This window comes from Triticum aestivum, chromosome 6B (genome assembly GCF_018294505.1).
Source record: "Triticum aestivum cultivar Chinese Spring chromosome 6B, IWGSC CS RefSeq v2.1, whole genome shotgun sequence".
In the NCBI taxonomy this organism is placed as follows: Eukaryota; Viridiplantae; Streptophyta; class Magnoliopsida; order Poales; family Poaceae; genus Triticum; species Triticum aestivum.
Genome location: NC_057810.1, coordinates 150,223,745 through 150,248,126, shown reverse-complemented (window position 1 = coordinate 150,248,126; position 24,382 = coordinate 150,223,745). Strand labels below are relative to the sequence as shown.

Genomic DNA, 24,382 nt, shown 5'->3' with positions numbered 1-24,382 from the left:
AGCTTCCGCTTTTCCGGCCGTACCCACGCGGCGGCCTCCGGTTCGTCGTCGCGAGGACCCGACAGCGAGAGGCGAATGGAACGGGAGGTGGGCAAAAGCAAGAGCAAGACATCCGCCCAGTTGCCTCTTGATCAAGGAACCGGTGGTGGATGGATGTGGAGCTGCCCTACGTCAGGTGGCACAGCTGTGCGTGCTTCCCCACTAATTCTAATTCTAGGTTGTTGTCTGCTTAGTATATTCAGTCGCGTGGCGAGGGGACGAGCATTGTTGTCTGTATATTCAGTCGCGTGGCGAGGGGACGAGCATCAAGTGGCAGAGTTGTGTTGTGCCGGCTGTTATCCATCCGAGAGCAAAGCAAAAGCGAAGGTGAAGGTGAACTCTCGGTCTCGATTGCCTCATATTTATCTTTCCATACCACACGCCCACAGCAACCTTCTCCGTTCAAGATTCCGGCGTCGGCTGCAGGGTGCCCGTGCGTGCTGGTTGGAGATTGCTCCGGTTCATCACCGCCAAGGTAAAAAGGCAATTGCTTTACTCATTCTCTCTTTCATTTGATGAAATCGAAGCAAACACCGTTGGCAAGACCCAGCCTTCGGTCGTCGTCGCGGGATCTTGCCGGCGGCTCGCTCGAGATTTTCTGCGGTGACATCTCATTTGGTCTCTTCAAAGCTGCAGGCTAGGTGTTTGTGGAATTCCCCGCCTCCTTTGCAAGGAAAGGCTGCTAGGAAGAGGGAGAGCGAGGAAAGGATGGGCATGCCGCGGGGGCTGTCGGCGTACATGGTGGACATGGTGTGGGCGGTGCTCGCCGGGTGGGTGTCGGCGTGCCTGCTGGTCGCCAACGAGATCGCCCGCGGCATGCGGGCCGGGGAGATCGGCCCCTTCGTCGTGGGCTGAATCTCACTCCTGGGGAAATCCTCCCTCCCTTCTGACTCCTTCCTTCAGGCTGGTGCTCTGCTCTCAACCTTCTGCTCTTAGTTTCTTTGCTAGTAATAACTCGGTGCTTCCTCTCTAAGAGAGAACTATGGTGTCATATTATGTCTTGTTTTTTCTTGCACAATTTGTGATACCAAGCGATCGTGGATACCTTTGTTGATTAGCAGTATCTGCTCTGTATCTTGAAATAACAGGCTATGTGTTAGTTTACTCGGACATTTACGTTTGGAAAATCTATTCTAGTAGTACCTAACAAGAAGCTAATGAGAGACTTTATGCGGAGTAGTTTTACATGGATCAGTTATGGTGTATTGGGGAGAACTCATACATTTTCCAAAGTCGCTTATATTAGTCCTGTCAGACATAGACGTGCCCTTGTTTCTGCGGTTCAATCTTTTAGGCATTACATAGATGATGGATTCTGACATTTTGTTTCCATTAGTCATGGTTTATTAATTTCTGATACAATTTTGAAGAGGTAATAGTTACTTCCATGGCTATAAATGTTACAACTTTTCAAAGAATTTTCTGCGTTCAAAGTTTTATTGTTTCCATTTTAAAGGGTGTCATTCTGTAGGTCTGTATTGTACTAAAATTGAATGGTATGGCCATACCCAGCCTCGATCAGCCTGAATCCTGAATGAAACTTTCCCTGTGATGCTTTTGAAATCTTCACCGTCTCAGTGGCACCAGCTGGAATAGCTACTCACGAAGATCATTAATTAGCTTGTGTAGGCTTATATATGATCAACATTTTTATTATTCTTCCGAATCAAATGAAACAATTTACTTGTGTAGATTGTTGCAAATGTGCTTGGTCATTTTTTTAACCTTACTTTAATTCCCTTTCTGTCATCAACTGGGAAGAAAGGTTTCATGCCCATTGCTTGATATCATTCTTAAGCTGCCCAATTTAACCGCTTATGCAGTTATGTTTCTGGTTTGGAGCCATAATGACATTTTCAGTTAATTTCAGTCAGCTTGCCTGATTAATAACTTCTTTCAGACTGAAATAGGATTTGCTTGTTTTAATAGTTATGTTTGCCCTGTTGCTTCTTATGCTTTTCATCACTTGATCTGACGACTTCATTGTTATTGCAGATAGTTTTTTGGCGGATCCATCCATGGATACACATTGCATTATACTGTACAAAGTCCCTAAATCTCCATTAGTGTTGAGCTGAATGGCTTGGCCATTAATAGAAGTGACAGAGATTCTAGATGATGCTTTCTTCTCTCCTTCCTTTCCACAATTCTTCTGTTCTGTATTAGTATTGTGAAGAATTTATTTTTCCTTTTACATTATAGTTCTCTAAAGATATGTGCATCTGCTTAAGAATGGGTCATAAACATATGTGCAACTTCATGTTATGTTCTTTTACATTATGAATGCCCTAGTCCGGAGACTTGGTTCCGAAGGTGAAGACCGAAAGAACGTTCCTCTTGAGGACAACTGCTACTCAGACGGGCGAATTGGGTATCACAGTGTTTGTGTTCATCAAGGCCTTTCCATAGGCGACCCAATGACTTTTGCAGTCGATTCTTTCAGCAGAATCACAAACCCTTGAAGGACTTGGGGGCTCAACAAGCCCAAACAACCCAAGTTTAGGGCCGATTTGAGGGATGGGGGTGTGGGTGGGTCGCATTTTCTTCACTGACGGGGCGTCTGCCCGGACTTACATGAGAGGTTTGAGGAGTCTGGCTATAGATGATACTTTCTCTGTCCCAAAATAAGTGTCTCAACTTTATATACTAACTTTAGTACAAAGTTATATTAAGGTTGAGACACTTATTTTAAAATGAAGGGAGTATAATATACGATATTGTGCACCACAGAGGGTATGCTCTATGAGCAGCCTCATGCACCATGTGTGCCATTAAAGCTTGACCGAAATCTAAACATTGACATGGTCCCATAAACCATGGCACCGTCGGAACCTTGCTAGGATTTGCAGCTGACTGAGCCTGTGGTTTTGGTAAAACCACTGGCAATGTCGTTGTCAGTGTCAAGATCCCCTCGCTTGTACGCAATGATGGGCTCTTGCTAATCACTTGTGACGCACTTGTCCAAATCCAAATCCTCCTTCCTCTCTAATCTGGTACCACCAAATCTAACGATAAATGATTGGGTACCACGTGGCGATCCCCCGTTTGCCCCTGTGAGGCGATGCGGACATGGAATGCAAGGCTGGCAAGAAGAAAATATCCACCCACCGAGTTGCCTCTTGATCAAGGAGCCGATGGTGGATGGAGGAGCCGCCGAGTGCCGCTGCCCTACGTCAACGTCAGGTGGTGCTTAAAGCGAAGGCCAACACTCGGTCTCCGTGCCCCGTTCAAGATTCCGGCGTCGGTTGCGTGCTGCTTGGGGGTCCATCACCAAGGTGAAGGGGCAATTTACTCGCTCATCCCCTCTTTGATTCGGTTCCCGGCCATCATTTCGTCTCTTCAAAGCTGCAGGCTAGGTGTTTGTGGAATTGCCTGCCTGCCTGCCTCCTTTGCAACTGCAGCGGCAGCGGCAGTGGCAGCGCCAGCGGAGCAAGGAAGGCTAAGGCTAGGGGGAGCAGCAAGGGAAGGACGACCATGCCGCGGGGGCTGGCGGCGTACATGGTGGACATGGTGTGGGCGGTGCTCGCCGGGTGGGTGTCGGCGTGCCTGCTGGTCGCCAACGAGATCGCCCGCGGCATGCGTGCCGGGGAGATCGGCCCCTTCGTTGTGGGGTGAAAAAATCTCGTTTCGGCTCATCACTTCTGATTCATTCCTTCATGCAGGTGCTCTGCTCTGAATCTTCTGCTCCAGTTTCTCTCTATATTTCCATGCCTCTTTTTCTTGCACATTTTGGGATATCAAGCGATTACCCTCCCTGCTCTGTATCCTGAAACACCCGGCTATGTGTTAATTTGCTCTGAGATTTGTGTTTGGCAAATCTATTCTAGCACGTACCTAACAAGAGCCTAATGAGAGACTTTATACAGACTAGTTTTACCTGGATCAGTTATGATGTATTAGGGAGAACTGCTACATTTTCCCAAGTCATTTCTGTCAGTCCTGTCAGACATACCCTTGTTTCAATCTTTTAGGCATTACATAGATGATGGATTCTGACATTTTGATTCCATTAGCTAGTCGTGGCTTATTAATTTCTGGTACAATTGTCAGGAGGTAATAGCTAATCTACTGTGCTAAAACTAAAGGGCATTGCCATATATACTCAGCCCTGATCACCAGCTGGAATAGCTATTCCTAAAGAGCGTTAGCTTCAATCAGCAAACTGCCAAATAAAATGTGTCCCAAGCAGAAATATCACAAATACGGCCATGCCCTAGGCCTTCACAAGGAAAACTATACCCAAAATGCTTCTTTCTGGCATTAATTTGGAACCGCGTGTATCTAAAGCAACCTTTGTGTAGAAGGACAGACCCAGTGCATAGAAGCTCCCACACAAGGTGGGGTCTGGGGAGGGATTATAGGAACCTAGTCTTACCCCTGCAAAGTGCAATGCAGAGAGGCTGGTTCGAACCCAGGACCTCTTGGCACAAGTGGGGAGGACTTCACCACTGCGCCAGGCCTGCCCTCTTAAAGCAACCTTTGTGTAGGCTTATGATAAATGTTATAATTATTCTTCCCAAGCAGATGAAACAATTTACTTGTGTAGATTGTTCCAAAATGTACCTGCTCATGTTTTCAACCTTACTTTAATTCCCTTTCTGTTGTCAAGTGGGGAGAACAGTTTCATGCCATTGCTTCATGCATCATTCTTAAGCTGCCCAAGTTCATGGCTTATGTTTCTGGTTTGGAGCCATAATGACATTTTCAGTTAATTTCAGTCTGCTTGCCTGATTAATAACTTCTTTCAGATTGGAATAGGATTTGCTTGTTTTAATAGTTATATTATGTTTGCCCTGTTGCTTCTTATGCTTTTCATCACTTGATCTGACGACTTAATTGTTGTTGCAGATAGTTTTTTGACGAATCCGTCCATGGATACACCGCATTATAATGTACATAGTCCATAAACCTCCATTCGTGTTCAGCTGAATGACGTCGGCCGTTACCTGTAGTGACAGATTCTAGATGATGTTTTTCTCTCCTTTCTTTCTACAATTCTTCTGTTCCGTATAGTCATGTAAACATTTTTTTTTACTTTTTACATTATAGTTCTCTAAAAATATGTGCGACTGCATAATAAGGAGTCATGTTATGTTCTTTTCCCCTCTTTAATTTATGATTATCAAGAGCTGCTCATACAATCCGCTGCATGGATAGCAACTCTGGAGAAAGATGGGAGAATTAAGATTGCTTGGAGGACTCTACTAATGTGGGCAACAAGGATAGGTACACCTATTTCCAGGACATGTAATGTAGTCTGTCATACGGCACTATATTGTACATACTGAAACGAAATTACAAGTTCAGAAACGGGGCGAGCTTAAAATACAGTACATGTCTTTGCCCTAGCCATCAATTTGTGTAACCTAATCAGGTTGTTTAAGGCCAGTTTGGCAGAAATGACACTGCTATGAAGTTCTCATTCCGTACATGTCAAAGGTATAGTGATGGTTTTTCATAGTAGGTTGGTTGTTCATGGCAACTGAGAGCTGTGAAGTTGCCTATACTGGACGGTCGTAATTGTTTGTAGACATCTGCAGATCTCTACAGATCTCTCAGCCTGGCAGTTATATCATCCACTGTGTCTGGCACCTGCAGGTACAAGGTTCGAGTGAGAACAGATCATGAGACGCATCGATGGAATAACCGATCTATCGTACTCCACACATACAAGCACAAGTTCAGCACATCAAGTTGTGAGGGAATAACTCCACCCACACGGTTCGAATCCAAGTGCTCAAATTGCATGTACGCAAGTGCATTTTGGTACAAATTCAGTGACATGCTCTCATTTACCTATCAATTCTAAGCATGTAATTAGGGGATGTGTTCACGTGGGTGTTTACGGTGTGATTGTGCATGTAACTGCAAATGCCTTGTAGTTGAGAACAGAGTAACAATATTATGAAAAGGGAGTGGAAGTTCTCCAGCCTGAAGATCTCAACGCATGATGAAGGTTAGTACATATGTGCAATTCGAAAAATCCTAAAACAATTATGTTACTAAAACTTAGCGAAACATGCATCTTATGTTTGGTCAAAAAACATGATCATGTTCAGTGCAAGAAAATTTTGGCACAAAATGTATATGTACATGTACCATATCATGTTCTAGTATAGTTTTGTCTTGGTTTTTTAATTGTACAAGCAACTACTGTGAACTCGGTGGAGATCTTTTCATAGGTCGAGTACCATTCTAGCTGACCATACGGTCCTAGCGATGGACTGAATGTCAGTGCGAGGGAAAGGATAATGCTTCCCATCAATTCCTTCCTGATGCTTATGGAAGCAGGTTGAAATATTGGAACTACAGATACTTTGTCATGATCAAATGGAGAGGAGGGACATTGCATCAAAGGCATATGTGTTACACAACAGTACTGAGCAGGATTATGTGGTTAGAGTTCTCAGAACATGGTTCAACGATCAATTAAAACAGGCTAAAATGTGCCTGGGTGGGAAATATGCACAATTTAAAAGCCTCGGAAATATTGAGCTGGGGAATTTCAGGAAATATATATTCAATTGTAGGCAATGGTAATTCTTGAGAAGAAAACATGCACTAGCCAAGAATTTGGCTAATATAAGAGCGTTTAGATCACTACTTTAGTAATCTAAAACACTCTTATATTTCTGTACAGTGGGAGTAGTAATTTATTTCCACTGTGGTGATTAATATACAATCATAAGGAAATTAAAACAGCAGGCTGTGCTTGCAAAGAAAAAACAAAGAAGTATAATTCTGACGACTGTTTATTACCTGAAAGAGGCCGTCAGGCACTGCAATACAACTTGGAAAAATGATGTCAACATTTTCTAAAAGCTGATGAGAAACAGGTGTTATCAGATGAATGCAGTCTCCTGGAATATCAATGGCCTTGATAAAACCTAAAATCAAGACCAATACCATACAAGAAATTAGCAAGTATTATCAGTTTACTTCAACAAAAACACTAAACAAGGCACATACCAAGTCCCATGCACCAAGGAGAGGAGCATTCAGTTGACAAAGGGACAGATGAACTTGATCCAATACCGACGATAGTACCGGCCAAGAAGTCATATACCGAATCACCGGAAATCTATACGCCCGTAGAAACTATGTTAATAGACAGACCCCAAAATCAATGTTCTCAGCATTGATAGTCCGTACGAAATAAGTTTTATCTACACACGATGCACTGCCATTACGGGTTAATTTGCCCACACTGTTTTATACCATTTGGAACTGTAAGAAGTTGCTAAACTATCATTCTGTAAGTAGTAAATTATTCTATTCGTTTACAACTTGTTACCATTCTGTTGTAATTTTTTTCTTTTTTTTACCATTCTGTTGTATTAGACAAGCGGTACATATTCATTACCATTTTGGTCAAGAGTTTATCATATTTATGTAAAAGTAATAGCGTAAACATAAAGTTCTCTGCATACAAATGAGAAAAATTATAGGTACAACTAAGATAAGATTTGTGCACATTACTACCCTACCACGCGTGACCCTATGTACGTAGATATTTTGTTGGCAAAACAACCGTAGGGGGGAGGGCCCTACAGTTTTACTCATTTACTCCCTCCGTTCCTAAATATAAGTCTTTGTAGAGATTCCACTAGATGGACTACATACGAAGCAAAATGAATGAATCTAAACTTAAAATGCATCTATATACATCCGTATGTGGTTTACAGTGAAATCTCTACAAAGACTTACATTTAGGAACGGAGGGAGTAGATTGTAACCATAATTGAGTTCTCCTCGACCCTTTGACCCAAAGACTCACAATCCAATTAATTTTGATGAGTTAGCTCAGTATAGAAGCTTCAAAGGAGCCTCCAGTTACTAATCCAAGATATCATCCATTAATGAACACATCGGAAATTTTAATACCCTTGTTGATATTTACTATACATACCTTTTGTGGCTCTTTGTTAGCACTAGTATCAAAGGAGAATGCAAACCCAGCGTTGTTAAAAGCTCAATATTCAGAAAGTATGCATGGTAATTTGTTTTGTAGTTACGAAATACGGTTTGGTACGTGGAGTACAGAAAAGGAGGAAACTATCATGACATGACGACAATCATCACTTCGTCATATATTCAGAACAACCTTGACTGCTATATGATCAGAATAAAGAGGTGGAGGCGGTCACCTGGCTGTGTAGATCAATAACCTGTATTTTTGAAAGAGGGAGCTGAAAAGGGTCTATAGCAGCAATTCCTTGAACTAAATCTTCAGAAGAGAAAATTGGGAAGTCCCTCGGCAAGCACTGCCTGAAGTAAGCAATCAGCCTGAGATCACGAATAATTCGCGCCTCTTTCTTCACTAACAGACTGCAGTGACATAGGCATAAGTCATTAAAATAATTTTGATGCTATATCATTTCATGAAAATGAATTACTCAAAATAGTCAAGACTTACTGCCGAGGAGAGTTCTGCACTGCGCGAATTTCAACAAGATTAACTTGTGAATTTCCCTCGTGTGCATCCAGCCAAAATGCACCTCCTGGTAAGTTTTTACCCTCTGCTGTGGTGTTTAGCCGAATAACGTCAGTTGGGGATACGTATCTCAATATCTCTGACAGAACATGAAGTCCAATACCTGAAAGTCACACAGTACAATATGAAACTGGACGTTTGCAACAAAAGAAAGGGAAAATGCAGTCATTTAGTCACAAAAGATATTAGTATTACAGGTGAGTGTCCGATTATCCAAGTCAAAATCTGAAACTCATCTTATCATATTCCCCCCTCCAACCTTCCACATTAGCCATGTGAATTACCAGCACAAACCTTGATGCAATCAATGAAATCTCACCTTTCACCCACCCTGAAGTGTTGATAACAATCGGTATAGCTGATTTGTGAGGGTTATCAGCCTCATTGAAGTGATAGAGTTCTTTAAGAAAATAATCATAAAGCCCAAAAATGTAGCTCAAGAGAAGTTTTGGGTTCTTGTGTGCAGCAACATCACCAAAAAAGAAGCACCTAGGATATGTGGGGAAAATGTATTAGACAGCTTGCAGAAGACCATACATGAGAACACAATGAAATATCAACTGGTACATATGTTTATTTCAGTAAGTATATGATATAGATATTATTAATTAGTTCTATGTGATGGGCACTTAAACTACTGTGCTAATGATAAGACTCTTAACGGGTAAATCTTGCTATTGCAGAATTGGTAGAAAATCAAACTTCATAATGTTTGAGTATTCATAATATCTTGGAAGAAAGCAAAAGATTAATTTGACCCCTGAACGGTTAATAATATTGGAATAAGAAATTCAGGGAAAACTTGACAAATGAAATAGCTTTCTCACATACAGTAATCTATTTTAAATTAAGCACGGGATTGTTCCTAGCAACACCAAAAGGCAAATCAATGAGTAAATTGCAAATACTATATGAAATAATAAAAGACTGCACAAAACTAAGCCTTGTGAAATACAATTACCTCTTTGGGGCCCGCAGGTATAGCATTGTCAAATCTGAATTATCAAAAAAATGACAGAATGTTCAGCCAGTGATCAAAACATTTTAAAGGGGAATTAAAAGTTGAAGGCTCTGAGCCTGCACCTTTAGCTTGTTCCTCAAGTACATGAAGTGACACAAAACCTGGAGGTGTGAACTCAGGCTGGCCAACATCAGTATCCAGGTACGCCACCCTCTTATACCTGTTAATTAAAGTGAAAGAATCACAAGAACTGATCTGAAAGTAGGAAAGCTAATGACAAATAAAACAGAGCAAATCAAAAAATTCTGAGCTGAACAAGTTATGCAACTTGTGTGAACTAGCAGTTGAACTAGTTTATTCTCCCATAAAAAAAATGAAACTAGTGCAACCAAATTTACCAGCTAGCACCACATTTTAACTATATGCAACCAGACTAGTGCTGACCCCATAAAAACTACTACTATTACATTCTCATACTTCCCAAAGTCATAAAACAACCTAGAAAGTAAAAAGTATTGGTACATAGCTACTTCGCAATTGTTTAATCGATAAAATCAAAGCTCAATGGTCTTTTTAACTAACTCTAGTTTACTCTTTTCAAATGCAGATTCCTTTCTCACTATAAATATCAAATACAGATAGCATGTCAACTGAAATACTGAATTTGAAGATTTAGCAGAGTGGTATTGTTCCGTTTACAAACATGAATAACTCGAATTTAAAGTCTGCCTATAAAATTATTCGATCATATGCACAGAAGAAGAAGCAACGATCGACTCGGCGCGTAAGTACAGAAGAAGAAGCAACGTTCGACTCGAAGAAACATTTAGTGCTTACATTTTAACAGCAGGCAACCATACTTCTGCTGACCCCATGAAAATTACTTCCTCACTACGGGCTGGTTGTGAGGTGGCATATTGTGATTGCTTAAAATCAGAGGAGGGGGCGGGGGGGGGGGGGGGGGGGGGGGGGGATTAAAGGAATAGCCCCGTAATCAGCCCGTTAGTTTAGCATTTTTCGCATTTCCCAGTAAGACAATCTAAAAAACGAACTGTTGGTACATAGCTACTCCTTGTTCCTGTAACTAACTCCATCTTACCCTTTTTCAAATACAGATTCTTTTTTTCTAATATAAATAGCAAATACGGATAGTATGCCAACTGAATTTGAAACGTATAAAGTAAATTTGAAGCGTGGTTAAATGTAGTAGAACACCACACGTCCACACATCCCAGCTCCGAACACGAATAACTCGAATTTTGAAGTCGACCTCTGAAATTCTCCGAATGTATGCACATTCAGCTGCTTTGCAGTGAAGCAGAGCAGAATGCGACTAGGAGAGGGCAGGGAAAATGCAAATGCAGTTGGCTTCTTCAGCACGGTGGGTACAGAGAAGAAGGAACGGTTCAGCGAATTCTCCGTGATTTTCACCTTGCGAGGAGGGTGTTGAGGAGGAGGCGGGCGAACGCGGACTTGCCGCTGTTGCCGGGGCCGCACACCACTACCACCGGCGGCGGCCAGGTGCACGAGTCGTACGCCACCGCCTCCGCCGCCTCCTCCCACTCCCGCTCCCGTTCCCTGCCCCTCGCCTCCTCCGACCCCTCGCCGCCGCCCATCTCGCCTCTCTCCATCTCGCTCGCTCTCTCTCTCTCTCCACAATTCACTCACACACTCGCACTCGACGCTCGTTGGATGCTCTGCGGTCTCCGACCGGGTATTTCATAAGCCAAGACGGTCACGCGTATCGCGACTTGGTGTCGAACGATTTTAGTTAGGGGGGTACGGCATGGGAAGAAGAAGAAGGCTGCTGGTACGTTGAGATTGGTAATGAAATGTGTCATGTTCTGTGGCCTTACAATGCTTTAAATTCGAGTTATGACAGGTTCACAGGTGTCATGTTAATGAATGAGATTGGTAATGACAGGTGTCATGTTCTTAGGAAGGTGATTAGTAAAATAAACTGAGTTTCCGTTAAACATCAGTGTTTATCTCTATCGGAGGGATGCCTAATTAAGAGTCTATCCTCTACAAATAAGCACTGATACTTAAGAAAAATCGGTTTATTTCTGTAAGCACCTTGCATTGTACACAGACAATTTTTTTTTCTAAGTTATAGTTGCGTCTGATTTGGTGAGAAAAAAAAGATCGAGTCTTATATGATATAAAAATTCTGAATGTGATTGGTGACCGAGGTACGATGGTACGCGAGTGGCCATTAGGCATACAAGCGGAAGACATCCGCGAGCCGTGAACGTCCACAATATGGGAATTAAGCCTAACATGATTATCGAAGCAACAAAGGTTAGTGTGTTTCCTCATGGACATCGTCCACTTACATCCCTAATTGCCATCCATTAAATATTGGTGGAAATGGTAGACCGCAGATAAAATTCTCTATCACTTAATGGGGCCACCCAAATCTTCAGTTGTGATGGACACGATCTCATTCATTTTTGTCCCATTAAATATTGGTGAAAATGGTAGGTCGCGAATGAAATTCTCTATCACTTAATGGGGCCACCCAAATCTCCAGTTGTGATGGACACGATCTCATTCATTTTTGTCCCATGAAATATTGGTGGAAATGGTAGATCGCGGATCAAATTCTCTGTCATTTAATAAGGCCACCCAAATCTTCACTATAACTTAATGAGGCCACCCAAATCTCGTTGTGATGGATACGATCTTATTCATTTTTGTCCGATGAAATCTTGGTGGAAATGGTAGATCACGGATGAAATTCTCTATCACTAAATGGGGCCACCCAAATCTCCAGTTGTGATGGACACGATCTCATTCATTTTTGTCCCATGAAATATTGGTGAAAATGGTAGATCGCGGATGAAATTCCCTATCACTTAATGAGGCCACCCAAATCTTCTCTATCACTTAATGAGGCCACCCAAATCTCTAGTTGTGATGGACACGATCTCATTCATTTCTGTCCCATGAAATATTGGTGGAAATGGTAGATCGCGGATGAAATTCTCTATCACTTAATGGGGCCACCCAAATCTCCAGTTGTGATGGACACGATCTAATTCATTTTTGTCCCATGAAATATTGGTGGAAGTGGTAGACCGCGGATGAAATTCTCTATCACTTAATGAGGCCACCCAAATCTCTAGTTGTGATGGACACGATCTCATTCATTTTTGTCCCATGAAATATTGGTGGAAATGGTAGATCGCGAATGAAATTCTCTATCACTTAATGGGGCCACCCAAATCTCCAATTGTGATGGACACGATCTCATTCATTTTTGTCCCATGAAATATTGGTGGAAATGGTAGATCGTGAATGAAATTCTCTATCACTTAATGGGGCCACCCAAATCTCCAGTTGTGACGGACATGATCTCATTCATTTTTGTCCCATGAAATATTGGTGGAAATGGTAGATCGCGGATGAAATTCTCTATCACTTAATGGGGCCACCCAAATTACCAATTGTGATGGACATGATCTCATTCATTTTTGTCCCATGAAATATTGGTGGAAATGGTAGATCGCGGATGAAATTCTCTATGGCTTAATGGGGCCACCCAAATCTCCAGTTGTGATTGACACAATCTCATTCATTTTTATCCCATGAAATATTGTGGAAATGGTAGATCGCGGATGAAATTCTCTATCACTTAATCGAGCCACCCAAATCTTGTCTATCACTTAATGAGGCCACACCCAAAAATCTCCAGTTGTGATGGACACGATATCATTCATTTTTTTCCCATGAAATATTGGTGGAAATGATAGATCTCGGATGAAATTCTCTATTACTTAATGGGGCCACCCAAATCTCTAGTTGTGATGGACACGATCTCATTCAATTTTGTCCCATGAAATATTGGTGGAAATGGTAGATCGCGGATGAAATTCTCTATCACTTAATGTGGCCATCCAAATCTCCAGTTGTGATGGACACGATCTCATTCATTTTTGTCCCATGAAATATTGGTGGAAATGGTAGATCGCGGATGAAATTCTTTATTACTTAATGGGGCCACCCAAATCGCCAGTTGTGATGGACATGATCTCATCCATTTTTATCTTAAACCAGAACCTACTACACTTGTTACCAATATTCAATAGGGACAGTTATAAAAAAAATCAATAAGGACACATTGACAACACATATGTTGCATGTTAGGTAACTCTCGAGGCACTGTCACTTAAGATGCTCTCCTAAGAAATGGAATATCTTTAGAGAAAACTAACTTGATGCATTATCTTCTAAGTATTTTATGTAAATTAGCTTTCATTTAATTGGTTTTAGATCATACTTGCATTCTAACTTTATGGTCTAGGCATAAACCAATTCCAATGCATATTAAAGATTACTAGAAGGAGCCTTCGCAACCTTGAGGAATCCAACCCCTCTCATCCAGCAAACAAGACCTTTGGCTTTAAGGTTGCACACGATGCATGGTTGGTTGAGGAAAAAATCCCTCGCATTCACTGTAACTCACAACACAAAAAAACCTTTATTTGTCAAAATCTATGTATACCATATTTATTGGTTAACACAAATGCAAGTTCATAATTTAGACTTCGTTAAAAATAGTACATCTAAATGTTTTTGCAATGAAAATGTCTATTTTTGCCTTATTGAGAAACACCTTTCGCCACGGAGACGTGGTTTTTAGCATGTAAGCAAAAGAGAATCACAAACTAAATGAAAGAAAGAAATGTAAAAAAATTTGAACCTAATACCTCCCACCTTATGCTCCTACCGAATACACTATGTCCTTCCTTTACAAGAATTAGTAATTCCATTATTATTTAATGTTAAACTGATGTACACACATTAAATTTTTCAGCAAAAAATGGGTATTCATGTGAATATCAATGTATTATGGTAGGTTCGCCCCTGCTTGTGGTAGGCACTAACATGAGAGTAAGCAAACGATCAAAGGATTCAGTACAAAAGAATCCAAGGAGATGAATTAACACATGGTTTAACCCTCCTTCTAGCCCCAAAAAAACCCATAAACCACCATTCTAAAAATGAAGACAAAAATTCTCATCAGGGATAGCCTAGTGCCTCATAGGCCGCTCAAGGTGACTCCCACCGCCACCCAAACCCAGTGCACTATGTTCGCCTATGGTTGCTATATTACAGGGTACCAGGAGGGCCCGTGCAGATCGCAAATGAAATTCTCTATCACTTAATGGAGTCACCCAAATCTCCAGTTGTGATGGACACGATCTCATTCATTTTTATCTTAAACCATAACCTACTATACACTTGTTACCAATATTCAATAGGGACAGTTATAAAAAAATCTATAAGGACACATTGACAACACATATGTTGCATGTTAGGTAACTCTCGAGGCACTGTCACTTAGGATGCTCCCCTAAGAAATGGAATATCTTTAGAGAGAACTAACTTGATGCATTATCTTCTAAATATTTTATGTAAATTGGCTTTCATTTAATTGGTTTTAGATCATACTTGCATTCTAACTTTATGGTCTAGGCATAAACCAATTCCAATGCATATTAAACTTAGTAGATGGAGCCTTCACAACCTCGAGGAATCCAACACCTCTCATCCAGCAAACAAGACCTTTAGCTTTAATGTTGCATATGATGCATGGTTGGTTGAGGAAAAAAAATCCCTCGCGTTCACTGTAACTGACAACACAAAAAAGCCTTTATTTATCAAAATCTATGTATACCATATTTATAGGTTCACATAAATGCAAGTTTATAATTTATACTCTATTAAAAAACAATACATCTAAATGTTTTTGCAATGAAAATGTCTATTCTTGCTTTGTTGAGAAACACCTTTCGCCACGGAGACGTGGATTTTAGCATGTAAGAGAACGAGACTCGCAAACTAAATGAAAGAAAGAAATGTAAAAACAAATTGAACCTAATACCTCCTGTTGGGGAACGTAGTAATTTCAAAAAAATTCCTACGCACGCGCAAGATCATGGTGATGCATAGCAACGAGAGGGAAGACTGTTGTCTACATAGCCTTGTAGACCATAAGCGGAAGCGTTAGCACAACGCGGTTGATGTAGTCGTATGTCTTCACGGCCCGGTCGATCAAGCACCGAAACTACGACACCTCCGAGTTCCAGCACACGTTCAGCTCGATGACGTCCCTCGGACTCCGATCCAGCCGAGTGTCGAGGGAGAGTTCCGTCAGCACGACGGCGTGGTGACGATCTTGATGTTCTACCGTCGCAGGGCTTCGCCTAAGCACCGCTATGATATTATCGAGGTGGATTATGGTGGAGGGGGGCACCGCACACGGATAAGAGATCCAGGGGATCAATTGTTGTTCTCCCTAGAGGTGCCCCCCTGCCCCCGTATATAAAGGAGAAAGGGGGAGGGGGCGGCCGACCTAGGAGGGGCGCGCCAAGGGGAGTCCTACTCCCACCGGGAGTAGGACTCCCTCCTTCCTTGTTGGAGTAGGAGAAGGGGGGAAAGAGGGGGAGAGGACGAAGGAAAAGGGGGCTGCAGTGCCACAAATATGTTGCACTATCATTATCAACTTTGCATCTTTTGGCATCAATATTATGAATATGTGTATCACTACGATCGAGATCCAACAAACTATTTTCATTGGGTGTATGACCATTGAAGGTTTTATTCATGTAAACAGAACAACAATTATTCCCTGACTTTAAATGAATAACCGTATTGCAATGAACATGATCAAATCATATTCATGCTCAACGCAAACGCCAAATAACATTTATTTAGGTTTAACACTAATCCCGAAAGTATAAGGAGTGTGCGATGATGATCATATCAATCTTGGAACCACTTCCAACACACATCGTCACTTCACCCTCAACTAGTCTCTCTTTATTCTGTAACTCCTGTTTCGAGTTACTAATTTGTAGCAACCGAACATGTATCAAATACTCAAGGGCTACTATAAACACTAGTAAGGTACACATCAATAACTTGTATATCAAATATACCCTTGTTCACTCTGCCATCCTTCTTATCCACCAAATATTCAGTGCATTTCCGCTTCCAGTGACCATTTCCTTTGCAGTATAATCACTCAGTTTTAGGCTTTGGTCCAGCTTTGGGTTTCTTCTCTTGAGCGGCAACTTGCTTGATGTTCTTCTTGAAGTTCCCTTTCTTTTCCTTTGCCCTTTTCTTGAAACTAGTGGTCTTGTCAATCATCAACACTTGATGCCCTTTTCTTGATTTCTACCTTCGTCGATTTCAGCATCACGAAGAGCTCAGGAATCATTTTCGTCATCCCTTGCATTATAGTTCATCACGAAGTTCCAGTAACTTGGTGATGGTGACTAGAGAACTCTTCCAATCACTATCTTATCTGGAAGATTAACTCCCACTTGATTCAAGCGATTGTTAGTACTCAGACAATCTAAGCACTTGCTCACTAGTTGAGCAATTCTCCTCCATCTTTTTATGTATAGAACTTGTTGGAGACTTCATATCTCTCAACTCGGGTATTTGCTTGAAATATTAACTTCAACTCCTGGAACATCTCATATGGTCCATGACGTTCAAAACATCTTTGAAGTCCCGATTCTAAGCTGTTAAGCATGGTGCACTAAACTATCAAGTAGTCATCACATTGAGCTAGCCAAACATTCATAACGTCTGCATCTGCTCCTGCAATAGGTTTGTCACCTAGCGGTGCATAAAGGACATAATTCTTCTGTGCAGCAATGAGGATAAACCTCAGATCACGGACCAAGTCTGCATCATTGCTACTAACATATTTCAACATAGTTTTTTTTCCTCTAGGAACATATAAAAAACAAACATATGAAAGCAACAATGCAAGCTATTGATCTACAACATAATTTGCAAAATACTACCAGGACTAAGTTCATGATAAATTATAGTTCAATTAATCATATTACTTAAGAACTCCTACTTAGAAAGACATCCTTCTAATCCTGTAAGTGATTACGTGATCCATATCAACTACACCATGTCCGATCATCATGTGAGATGGAGTAGTTTCAATGGTGAACATCACTATGTTGATCATATCTACTATATGATTCACGCTCGACCTTTCGGTCTCCGAGTTCCGAGGCCATATCTGTTACATGCTAGGCTCGTCAAGTTTAACCTGAGTATTCCACGTGTGCAACTGTTTTGCACCCGTTGCATTTGAACGTAGAGCCTATCACACCCGATCATCACGCGGTGTCTCAGCACAAAGAACTTTCGCAACGGTGCATACTCAGGGAGAACACTTTTACTATGATAATTTAGTGAGGGATCATCTTATAATGCTACCGTCAATCAAAGCAAGATAAGATGAATAAAAGATAAACATCACATGCAATCAATATAAGTGATATGTTATGGCCATCATCATCTTGTGCTTGTGATCTCCATCTTCGAAGCACCATCATGATCACCATTGTCACCGGCGCGACACCTTGATCTCCATTGTAGCATCGTTGTCGTATCGCCAATCTTATGCTTCTATGACTATCACTATCGCTTAGTGATAAAGTAAAGCATTACAGGGCGATTGCATTGCATACAATAAAGAGACAACCATATGGCTCCTGCTAGTTGCCGATAATTCGGTTACAAAACATGATCATCTCATACAATAAAATTTAGCATCATGTCTTGACCATATCACATCACAACATGCCATGCAAAAACAATTTAGACGTCCTCTATTTTGTTGTTGCAAATTTTACGTGGCTGCTACGGGCTGAGCAAGAACCGTTCTTACCTACGCATCAAAAACTACAACGATAGTTTGACAAGTTGGTGCTGTTTTAACCTTCGCAAGGACCGGGCGTAGCCACACTCGGTTCAACTAAAGTGAGAGAGACAGACACCCGCCGGTCACCTTTAAGCAACTAGTGCTCATGATGGTGAAACCAGTCTCGCGTAAGCGTACGCGTAATGTCGGTCCGGGCCGCTTCATCTCACAATACCGTTGAACCAAAGTATGACATGCTGGTAAGCAGTATGACTTATATTGCCCACAACTCACTTGTGTTCTACTCGTGCATATGATATCTACGCATAAAACCTGGCTCGGATGCCACTGTTGGGGAACGTAGTAATTTCAAAAAAAATCGTACGCACACGCAAGATCATGGTGATGCATAGCAACGAGAGGGAAGACTGTTGTCTACATACCCTTGTAGACCGTAAGTGGAAGCGTTAGCACAACGCGGTTGATGTAGTCGTACGTCTTCACGGCCCGACCGATCAAGCACCGAAACTACGGCACCTCCGAGTTCTAGCACACGTTCAACTCGATGACGTCCCTCGGACTCCGATCCAGCTGAGTGTCGAGGGAGAGTTCCGTCAGCACGACGATATGGTGACTATCTTGATGTTCTACCGTCGCAGGGCTTCGCCTAAGCACCGCTATGATATTATCGAGGTGGACTATGGTGGAGGGGGGCACCGCACACGGCTAAGAGATCCAAGGGATCAATTGTTGTTCTCCCTAGAGGTGCCCCCTGCCCCCGTATATAAAGGAGCAAGGGGGGAGGGGGCGGCCGGCCTAGGAGGGGCGCGCCAAGGGGAGTCCTACTCCCACCGGGAGTAGGACTCCCTCCTTCCTTGTTGGAGTAGGAGAAGGGGGGAAAGAGGGGGAGAGGAGGAAGGAAAAGGGGGCTGCACCCCTTGTCCAATTCGGACCAGAGGGGGGCTGCACGCCTCCTTCCTTTTGGCCTCTCTCCTCTATTCCCGTATGGCCCAATAAGGCCCATATACTCCCCGGCGAATTCCCGTAACTCTCCGGTACTCCGAAAAATATCCGAATCACTCGGAACCTTTTCGAAGTCCGAATATAGTCATCCAATATATCGATCTTTACGTCTTGACCATTTCGAGACTCCTAGTCATGTCCCCGATCTCATCCGGGACTCCGAACTCCTTCGGTACATCAAAACTCATAAACTCATAATATAACTATCATCGAAACCTTAAAGCGTGTGGACCCTACGGGTTCGAGAACAATGTAGACATGACCGACACACATCTCTGGTCAATAACCAATAGCGGAACCTGGATGCTCATATTGGCTCCCACATATTGTACGAAGATCTTTATCGGTTAGACCGCATAACAACATACGTTGTTCCCTTTGTCATCGGTATGTTACTTGCCCGAAATTTGATCGTTGGTATCTCAATACCTAGTTCAATCTCGTTACCGGCAAGTCTCTTTACTCGTTCCGTAATACATCATCCTGCAACTAACTCATTAGTTGCAATGCTTGCAAGGCTTAAGTGATGCGTATTACCGAGAGGGCCCAGAGATACCTCTCCGACAATCGGAGTGACAAATCCTAATCTCGAAATACGTCAACCCAACATGTACCTTCGGAGACACCTATAGAGCACCTTTATAATCACCCAGTTACGTTGTGATGTTTGGTAGCACACAAAGTGTTCCTCCGGTAAACGGGAGTTGCATAATCTCATAGTTATAGGAACATGTATAAGTCATGAAGAAAGCATTAGCAACATACTAAACGATCGAGTGCTAAGCTAACGGAATGGGTCAAGTCAATCACATCATTCTCCTAATGATGTGATCCCGTTAATCAAATGACAACACATGTCTATGGCTAGGAAACATAACCATCTTTGATCAACGAGCTAGTCAAGTAGAGGCATACTAGTGACACTATGTTTGTCTATGTATTCACACAAGTATCATGTTCCCAGTTAATACAATTCTAGCATGAATAATAAACATTTATCATGATATAAGGAAATAAATGATAACTTTATTATTGCCTCTAGGGCATATTTCCTTCAGTCTCCCACTTGCACTAGAGTCAATAATCTAGTTCACATCACCATGTGCTTTAACACCAATATTCACATCTGTATGTGATTAACACCCATAGTTCACATCGTCATGTGACCAACACACAAAGGGTTTACTAGAGTCAATAATCTAGTTCACATCGATATGTGATTAACACCCAAAGAGTACTAAGGTATGATCATGTTTTGCTCGTGAGAGAAGTTTAGTCAACGGGTCTGTCACATTCAGAGCCGTATGTATTTTGCAAATATTCTATGTCTACAATGCTTTGCAGGACGCTACTCTAGCTAATTCCTCCCACTTTCAATATGTATCCAGATTAAGACTTAGAGTCATCTGGATCGGTGTAAAAGCTTGCACCGGTGTAACTCTTCACAACGGGCTCTTTTATCACCTCCATAATCGAGAAACATCTCCTTAGTCCTCACTAAGGATATTCTTGACTACTGTCCAGTGATCTATTCTTAGATCAAAATTGTATTCCTTTGCCAAACTCAGAGCAAGGTATACAATAGGTCTGGTACACATCATAGCATACTTTATAGAACCTATGACTAAGGCATAGGGAATGACTTTTCATTCTCTTTCTATTTTCTGCCATGGTCTGGTTTTGAGTCTTACTCAACATCACACCTTTGTATCACAGGCAAGAACTCTTTCTTTGACTGTTCCATTTTGAACTACTTCAAAATCTTGTCAAGGTATGTACTCATTGAAAAATCTTATCAAGCGTCTTGATCTATCTCTATAGATCTTGATGCTCAATGTGTAAGCAGCTTCATCGAGGTCTTTCTTTGAAAAACTCCTTTCAAACACTTCTTTATGCTTTCCAGAAAATTCTACATCATTTCTGATCAACAATATGTCATTCACATATACTTATCAGAAAGGCTGTAGCGCTCCCACTTACTTTCTTGTAAATACAGGCCTTTCCAAAAGTCTGTATAAAACCATATGCTTTGATCAACTCATCAAAGCGTATATTCCAACTCCGAGATGCTTGCACCAGTCCATTAATGGATCGCTGGAGCTTGCACATTTTGTTAGCACCTTTCGGATCGACAAAACCTTCTGGTTGCATCATATACAACTCTTCTTCCAGAAATCCATTCAGGAACACAATTTTGATATCCATTTGCCAGATTTCATAAAATGTGGCATTTGCTAACATGATTCGTACAGACTTAAGCATTGTTACGAGTGAGAAAGTCTCATCATATTCAACACTTTGAACTTGTCGAAAACCTTTCGCAACAAGTCGAGCTTTGTAGATAGTAACACTACTATCAGTGTCCGTCTTCCTCTTGAAGATCCATTTATTTTCTGTGGCTTGCCGATCATCGGGCAAGACAACCAAAGTCCACACTTTGTTCTCATACATGGATCCTATCTCGGATTTCATGGCCTTAAGCCATTTCGCAGAATCTGGGCTCATCATCGCTTCCTCATAGTTCGTAGGTTCATCATGGTCTAGTAACATGACTTCCAGAACACGATTACCGTACCACTCTGGTGCGGATCTTACTCTGGAAGACCTACGAGGTTTGGTAGCAACTTGATCTGAAGTTTCATGATCATCATCATTAACTTCCTCACTAATTGGTGTAGGAATCACTGGAACTGATTTCGCGGAATCTGGGCTCATCATCGCTTCCTCATAGTTCGTAGGTTCATCATGGTCTAGTAACATGACTTCCAGAACACGATTACCGTACCACTCTGGTGTGGATCTTACCCTGGAAGACCTACGAGGTTTGGTAGCAACTTGATCTGAAGTTTCATGATCATCATCATTAACTTCCTCACTAATTGGTGTAGGAATCACTGGAACTGATTTCTGTGATGAACTACTTTCCAATAAGGGAGAAGGTACAGTTACCTCATCAAGTTCTACTTTCCTCCCACTCACTTCTTTCGAGAGAAACTCCTGCTCTAAAAAGGATCCATCTTAGCAATGAATATCTTGCTTTCGGATCTATGATAGAAGGTGTACCCAATAGTTTCCTTTGGGTATTCTATGAAGACGCACTTCTCCGTTTTGGGTTCGAGCTTATCAGGTTGAAACTTGTTCACATAAGCATCGCAGTCCCAAACTTTAAGAATCGACAACTTTGGTTTCTTGCCAAACCACAGTTCATAAGGCGTCGTCCCAAACGGATTTTGATGGTGCCCTATTTAAAGTGAATGCAGCTGTCTCTAATGCATAACCCCAAAACGATAGTGGTAAATCGGTAAGAGACATCATAGATTGCACTATATCCAATAAAGTACAGTTATGACGTTCGGACACACCATAACGCTGTGGTGTTCCATGTGGCGTGAGCTGTGAAACTATTCCACACTGTTTTATATGAAGGCCAAACTCGTAACTCAAATATTCTTCTCCACGATCAGATCGTAGAAACTTTATTTTCTTGTTATGATGATTCTCCCCTTCCTCTGAAATTCTTTGAACTTTTCAAATGTTTCAGACTTGTGTTTCATTAAGTAGATATACTCATATCTACTCAAATCATCTTGTGAAGGTCAGAAAAATAACGATACCTGCCACGAGCATCAACACTCATTAGACCGCATACATCGGTATGTATTATTTCTAATTAGTCACTAGCTCGTTCCATTGTTCCGGAGAACGGAGTTTTAGTCATCTTGCCCAAAAGGCATGGTTCGCAAGCATCAAGTGATTCCAAAAGTCCATTTTTATGGAGTTTCTTCATGCGCTTTACACCGATATGACCTAAACGACAGTTCCACAAATATGTTGCACTATCATTATCAACTTTGCATCTTTCGGCATCAATATTATGAATATGTGTATCACTACGATCGAGATCCAACAAACTATTTTCATTGGGTGTATGACCATTGAAGGTTTTATTCATGTAAACAGAACAACAATTATTCTCTGACTTTAAATGAATAACCGTATTGCAATAAACATGATCAAATCATATTCATGCTCAACGCAAATGCCAAATAACATTTATTTAGGTTTAACACTAATCCCGAAAGTATAGGGAGTGTGCGATGATGATCATATCAATCTTGGAACCACTTCCAACACACATCGTCACTTCACCCTCAACTAGTCTCTGTTTATTTTGTAACTCCTGTTTCGAGTTACTAATTTGTAGCAACCAAACAAGTACCAAATACTCAGGGGCTACTATAAACACTAGTAAGGTACACATCAATAACCTGTATATCAAATATACCCTTGTTCACTCTGCCATCCTTCTTATCCACCAAATATTCAGGGCATTTCCGCTTCCAGTGACCATTTCCTTTGTAGTATAATCACTCAGTTTCAGGCTTTGGTCCAGCTTTGGGTTTCTTCTCTTGAGCGGCAACTTGCTTGCTATTCTTCTTGAAGTTCCCTTTCTTTTCCTTTGCCCTTTTCTTGAAACTAGTGGTCTTGTCAATCATCAACACTTGATGCTTTTTTCTTGATTTCTACCTTCGTCGATTTCAGCATCACGAAGAGCTCGGGAATCATTTTCGTCATCCCTTGCATTATAGTTCATCACAAAGTTCCAGTAACTTGGTGATGGTGACTAGAGAACTCTGCCAATCACTATCTTATCTGGAAGATTAACTCCCACTTGATTCAAGCGATTGTTAGTACTCAGACAATCTAAGCACTTGCTCACTAGTTGAGAAATTGTCCTCCATCTTTTTATGCGTAGAACTTGTTGGAGACTTCATATCTCTCAACTCGGGTATTTTCTTGAAATATTAACTTCAACTCCTGGAACATCTCATATGGTCCATGACGTTCAAAACGTCTTTGAAGTCCCGATTCTAAGCTGTTAAGCATGGTGCACTAAACTATCAAGTAGTCATCACACTGAGCTAGCCAAACATTCATAATGTCTGCTTCTGCTCCTGCAATAGGTTTGTCACCTAGCGGTGCATAAAGGACATAATTCTTCTGTGCAGCAATGAGGATAAACCTCAGATCACGGACCAAGTCTGCATCATTGCTACTAACATCTTTCAACATAGTTTTTTTTCCTCTAGGAACATATAAAAAACAAACATATGAAAGCAACAACGCAAGCTATTGATCTACAACATAATTTGCAAAATACTACCAGGACTAAGTTCATGAT

At 41.5% G+C, this 24,382-nt stretch overlaps 2 protein-coding genes and 1 long non-coding RNA gene across 4 annotated transcripts; 2 read left to right on the top strand and 1 right to left on the bottom strand.

Annotated features, from left to right (window-relative positions):
* The first annotated feature begins 103 nt into the window (after positions 1–103).
* LOC123136277 (uncharacterized) lies at positions 104–2,323 on the top strand. 2 transcript variants are annotated; one of them, XR_006466737.1, is made up of 5 exons: positions 104–254; positions 296–372; positions 447–514; positions 676–946; positions 2,035–2,323. XR_006466737.1 is itself a non-coding variant. In XM_044555619.1 (5 exons), exons 1-4 carry the CDS (start codon positions 154–156, stop codon positions 892–894), a joined length of 465 nt encoding a protein of 154 aa, XP_044411554.1. In that variant the 5' UTR covers positions 108–153; the 3' UTR covers positions 895–942; positions 2,035–2,323. The 2 variants fall into 2 exon arrangements, 1 of the variants encoding a protein (XP_044411554.1); XM_044555619.1 differs by having other exon boundaries at positions 108–254; positions 676–942.
* A 407-nt stretch (positions 2,324–2,730) lies between these two features.
* Positions 2,731–3,698, top strand: LOC123136276 (uncharacterized). The gene is made up of 2 exons (XR_006466736.1): positions 2,731–3,314; positions 3,391–3,698. It is a non-coding gene; the product is annotated as an uncharacterized lncRNA (long non-coding RNA).
* A 1,516-nt stretch (positions 3,699–5,214) lies between these two features.
* On the bottom strand, positions 5,215–11,271 carry LOC123136275 (polynucleotide 5'-hydroxyl-kinase NOL9). The gene is made up of 9 exons (XM_044555618.1): positions 10,926–11,271; positions 9,617–9,714; positions 9,495–9,528; positions 8,853–9,022; positions 8,456–8,636; positions 8,187–8,367; positions 7,009–7,120; positions 6,799–6,926; positions 5,215–5,631 (listed from the first exon to the last, which is right to left on the bottom strand). Exons 1-9 carry the CDS (start codon positions 11,123–11,125, stop codon positions 5,584–5,586), a joined length of 1,152 nt encoding a protein of 383 aa, XP_044411553.1. The 5' UTR covers positions 11,126–11,271; the 3' UTR covers positions 5,215–5,583.
* Between the last annotated feature and the right edge of the window lie 13,111 nt (positions 11,272–24,382).

Excerpts from the sequence above, each read along its gene's own strand:
- LOC123136275 (XM_044555618.1), bottom strand. The coding sequence starts at position 11,125 with ATGGAGAGAGGCGAGATGGGCGGCGGCGAGGGGTCGGAGGAGGCGAGG. Across the intron at positions 8,368-8,455 it reads GTGCAGAACTCTCCTCGGCA|TCTGTTAGTGAAGAAAGAGG; the intron begins GTAAGTCTTGAC and ends ATGTCACTGCAG. Across the intron at positions 5,632-6,798 it reads TGCCTGACGGCCTCTTTCAG|GTGCCAGACACAGTGGATGA; the intron begins GTAATAAACAGT and ends TTGTACCTGCAG.
- LOC123136277 (XM_044555619.1), top strand. The coding sequence starts at position 154 with ATGTGGAGCTGCCCTACGTCAGGTGGCACAGCTGTGCGTGCTTCCCCA. Across the intron at positions 255-295 it reads ATATTCAGTCGCGTGGCGAG|GGGACGAGCATCAAGTGGCA; the intron begins GGGACGAGCATT and ends TCGCGTGGCGAG. Across the intron at positions 515-675 it reads TCCGGTTCATCACCGCCAAG|GCTAGGTGTTTGTGGAATTC; the intron begins GTAAAAAGGCAA and ends TCAAAGCTGCAG.